At 33.5% G+C, this 5304-nt stretch overlaps 1 protein-coding gene across 1 annotated transcript; it reads left to right on the top strand.

The window, feature by feature from the left end:
- The first annotated feature begins 591 nt into the window (after positions 1 to 591).
- Positions 592 to 4179, top strand: LOC306857342 (uncharacterized protein). The gene is made up of 5 exons (XM_079397248.1): positions 592 to 1002; positions 1818 to 1898; positions 2173 to 2460; positions 2554 to 2598; positions 3130 to 4179. Exons 2-5 carry the CDS (start codon positions 1826 to 1828, stop codon positions 3306 to 3308), a joined length of 585 nt encoding a protein of 194 aa, XP_079253374.1. The 5' UTR covers positions 592 to 1002; positions 1818 to 1825; the 3' UTR covers positions 3309 to 4179.
- The last annotated feature ends 1125 nt before the right edge of the window (positions 4180 to 5304 follow it).

Below are 5304 nucleotides of genomic sequence, written 5' to 3'. Positions count from 1 at the left end.
TGAACCGATTCAATGAGCCGATCTGTCCGAAAAGAACCGGTTCGCGGAAATGAATCGGACATTGCATCACTTTTTGCCCTTTTTTTTATTTTTTATTGAATGCTTGAAGAAAAACAACAACAAAGAAAAAAAAAACAATAACAATTGTCATCGTCAAAACGCAACAACCGTTCGTAGAGAACTCAACAGAATCAAAATACATTTTCATTTCAAGTTTGAATCGTAAAAAAAGTTTTAAATTTAACCAATTTACATTTATGAATATATTTAGCTAAAAGGAAAATAAGGTTTATAAAATAAGCATCACTGTTTTTCACATTCATGAAAGCCAAAAATGACATTGATAAATAAACTCAAAATTAGGATTCACATAACGCTTGATAAAGTCAAGAATGTCACACCAAAATGATGTTGTGTAAGAGCAATTCCAGAATAAATGTAAATATGTTTCATTGTTTTCTAAACAGAAAGAACAAGTTTTGGACATTTATTATACTACTTGGGTCTTTTTGTCTCCGCCTCCGTGCGTGACGTAACCTGGATGTTGACAAATGATTGGTCACGTGTTTGCGTCACTTTTATTGAATCAGCAGGGTTGCCAGGTTCGCTTTTTTTGATGGAGTCTTTGAGTTGTGTCTATGATGCGATATAACGTTAGTGGTTATCAGTTTGCATGACAGTGACTGTGAAATGTGTATATTAGGATATTTAAAATATGTATATTTTTGAGTTTTTATATTTGGGATGTGGCCACTGGGCTACCTTTGTTTGGTCTATTTTGCTCTTTGGGCTAATTTGGTTCGACCTGGCAACCCTGGAAGGGAGTATCCACTAGGAGCAAGTAGCTTAGCTTTCTTTTTCTCAGGACTTCAGGAAGATCAGGAAGGTTTGCCAACCGCCATTAAATCCTAAAAGAAGAAGAAGAAGAAACGAGCAGGAACCTCTGCTAATGGAAATGATGAATTTAAGAAGTTGAGTCGGTGGACATATAATGACATTCAGGTCAGTTCAGCTGATGTATTACATTAGAAGCGATGTTTTCTGTGTAACTTTAGCTCAGTTGTCGTTGGCATGTGTCCAAAACTATGAAAACAACAATACAAGCGAGAAAACATTAATTACTTTACTTCAATTACAATCTTGATCTGTTTCTGTTATTTAAACAGCAAATAAGAAAAGTAAACCGCACTGAATATGAGTGATTTCGAAAGTGAAAGTGCAGCTGTATTTGTTGTGTAGGCTATGTGCTGTTTTAGAATATTTTTGCCCAATGTTTTGCCTTTTTAATGAAAAGGTTTGACTGTCACTTTCAGTATAGTGATGCAGTTATAGCTGTTTACTGTATTTTTACATCTTTATTATTATCTTTAACCCCGGCTGTGTCGGGACAGGATGGGTGCTGTGGGGTAGACTTTCCAAAACTAGAAGATAACAATAAAGATGGCATTAATAATAAGAGCAGTATGCTGTTCTGAACTGAACAGGGTCAGTGAGTTTTCACTTAAAGACAAAACACTTGAGATCACCTTTTTATTTTTTAAGAGGGACTGTAATGAAGAATATGTGAGGCATTAAAATAACAACAAGCATGATTTAACAGCCAACGATATCCATCTGATTTCACTTTCACTGTATGGACAAAATAACTGAGGTGGTTTTCATAATATCCTCTCTTATGTTCCACAGAGTAAAGTAAGTCATACAGGTTTGACATGAAGTAAATGATGGCTGAATTTTCAGTTTTCTATGATAATGTCTCTAGTCATGTTGGTTAAGTTTCACTTTAGGTCTAAATATCTGCCTTTTATTTTTTGCAGAAACGGTCATGAGTGCTGATAATGTTGTGCTGCTGTTTATACTGGTTTGGACTTCCATGGCTGTCTGTCAAGCATTAAATGGTAAGAGAATATAATCTTCTCAAATTCACTTTCTCTAAAGATAATTCAGACTGCTGTATTATTGATTATGTGACCCAGGGTCATGTGGTTGATGAAGAGTTGTGGATTAGGGAGTGTTTGGAAGCAGTCATTATTTTTGCAGTTTTGTTTAATGATAATGTTGCAGAACTTGCGACACTTAAACTTTAAAATGATTGAATTTCTTGATGTGTAAAATGACAGAAATTAATTTTTTTTAATGTATTAAACTGATAAATACATTGTTATTTTTCAGATATTAGTGTGAGCTGTCAGAATGTGACTGGTTTTGTGGGGAAAGAAGTAAATCTCACCTGCAGCGTCTCACTGAAGAAAGCTGAATGCTGCATTATAATGTATAAGTTTCAATACCCTGAGAGATTTAATGAAATCTGTCCTCGAGAGTTTCCTAAGAACCCCTGTGAACAGAGAAACAGCTTCACATGCCGCTTCACTCCAACTACAGCAATCACAGAACAATTCAGATTCTTTATGCAAACAAAGTGTGGAAGGAAAAGAGCAGAATTCACTGTGGACATAACGGGTACCGTTTATAATACTGTTCTTTATAATTCAGTAAATGTTTGCTACTTATTTATTTTCAATCTACTAACAGCAGTTTAAAATCTGTTAACAGAGCTGCTGCAACATGGAACTGATACTGAAGCTCCTGGCAAGAAAGGTAATATATTTTATTATAGTTATTGATTACTGAGTGCAAATTTAGGTACTCAGTTAAAGACACAGATGCTATATTGTTGTTATATAGCAGTACAACTACTTGCTATTGTTATATAATGTTAATGTTGGTATTTTTACCATGTTTAAGTATAATTGTTGATAATTGTTGACTGTTACAAATTACTACAAAAATAGAAACTGCTCTTCCGCTACTTGTCAGAAATATCTTTAATATCAAGCTCCAGAAATAAATGACTGCAATGAATATTTAAGGATGCTTAATGTCCAAGAAAGTGTTATTGATTGTGGGTGAGCTTCCAAATAGTGACGTGTCCTAATATGTTTAAATTTTATATGAATGGATTCTAAAAATTCTAAGCACAGAAGTATATTGTGAAGTCTGTGTGAGAAGTCCAATAGGATAAAATATTCTTATGTTGGTTTATGATTATTACAACATTGTAACAGCAAGTGAATTCACCAAAAGAGATTATAGACTTTTCTTAATTTTACTATAAAATTTATCAATCAGGTATTACAACTGAGGCCTTCGTCATCACTGGGGTGAGCTGTTTCGTCATCATCATCATCATCATCGTTACGGCAAACATTTGTGTGAGGAGGTTCAAAAGCACCAACCGTTCTGGATTACAAAAGAAATATGAAAGAAGTGTTTCTGAAGAACAAACGGTGATGTCAACAAATATTTAGAACGAAACACTATGAAAACAGTGAAGTTTGTTTCATTTTTCATGTAAACATCATATTACGTGATAAAGTCTAGATTAAAAATGATGAACTGTAAAACTTGCGCATTGTGTCCACAACAACGATGGATCAAAATATTGTTCAGTCCAATGAATCAGCCAGTTGTTGGCTATGCTGAGATGATCTGCATCAGATAATAATTCTGCCCTTGTGTTTTCAAAGACTTGAGTGTGTTTTAAGTAAATATTTTGTAAACAGTTTTTTTTTTTTTTTTTTTTAGCAATTTTGAGCATCATATTGCATTGACCTGTTGTTTTTAAGCTCACATTATAATTGTATTTATTTACTAAACAGCCATTAAATTATTAAAGTGTCATTATACTCTAAAGATTGCCTGAAATATCTTTTTATTGTTTTTAATAAACTTCGTCATCAGCGAGGAGTAAGTTATGCCAATGAAAATGGTGCAAAGTTAATTTGTGGTAAATGAAGTCTTTTCTGCTGTCAGATGATTATAATGCAATGCATTCTTCAGACAGCAGAGAGCGTGTCCTGCTAAGATAAAATCAACTGTCTTCGACCAACATGAAACTCTTATAAGCAGCACCTGTATGTACATAAACACATCTTGTATTTGTTCTGAGATGAATATATGCATCATTTTGTTGATCAAGTGTCGTTTGATGACTCTTGTTGGAGGATTGTTACTTGTTTATTATTCTAAATGAGAACAAAACTGACATTGTTATAAACTGATAAAATTATGTTTCTGTAATCTTTCTTGTCCTGGTGTTTGACGGTTAACTTGTATAGTTCTGTAAGGACCGTGTTTGTGCAGCCTCTCTTTTTCTTCTATAATGAAACACCAACATATTACTCACGTGAAGTTATTGATTGTGTTTTAAAACAGCACTAATTTTGGAAGAAGATTTAGCCTAATATTACAAAATTCTTCATTTGACAATTAGTGATGCTCTACTTGATTTCCACATTGTGTGAATTATTAAAATATTTTTTGAGGGGTCAGCTTTTGTAAAGGAGTTTCAAGGTAATTTTCTGGATGTTTAGAGTATACACTGACACAACTGACTGTGATTATCATTATCATACCTACACATATGATGTATACTATACAATGATGGCTTTTGGACTGATTCCCTGTCACATGACGCCAAGATTTTCAGCCCAGTGGAGCTAAACAAATGGAAAAAGATGGGCAAGACACGGATTAATGAACAATTCTACTCTATGACAAAATAATGATTTCAAGGAATTTTAAATGCATGTTTATTACAGTGACATTCCCCTTAAATCAACATGGAAACACCTTGCTCGAGACTCAACGGTGGAGGCTTGTGTTCGAGATGATGGAAAATTTTTGACAAGCTGCATTCATATATTGACATGTGGTTCAACGACTCAGTGACGCAATCCATTAGAAACCTTGATGAGTAGAGGGAGAGATTTTGCAATGACAGATTCTCCAGGTGAGCAATAACTGTCTCTGAACACAAAGTAATTCCCTTCATATTTACTCATCCATAATGTGCAACTAACCATCAACACATGCATGGTGTTTTATGTGATTTACACATTTTGCAGATATTTCAAAATGCCTAAGACTAGAGAAATCGTATATTCTTAGACTTGAAGTATACTGTAGGTACTGTGTAATTATCCTGTTTTAGATTAAATGTAAGTCATCTAAAGCTGCATTAGATGTTGGTGTTTCTTAAAGCATAAAAAAAATACATTTACGAATAGAAAACCAAAAAAAACAAACTAAAATTCATTATTTAATCACCCTTGGGTCATTTTAAACTATTTTAAAAGCCATAAAAGTTACATATACATATGGCTTTGAATTTATTTATATATATATATATATTCCTTATGGGACTGATTTAATCCAATCAAATTTTTTGCTGGTATGCTGACATTTCTTCTGAGCTTTCAGTAAAATATTCCTCTATCTCTATCTACTCTCTGATCTCTAGCA

Source organism: Barbus barbus (genome assembly GCF_936440315.1).
Source record: "Barbus barbus genome assembly, chromosome: 38".
NCBI lineage: Eukaryota > Metazoa > Chordata > Actinopteri > Cypriniformes > Cyprinidae > Barbus > Barbus barbus.
The sequence above is the reverse complement of the archived record's forward strand: the minus strand, read 5'-3'. Positions and strand labels throughout refer to the sequence as shown.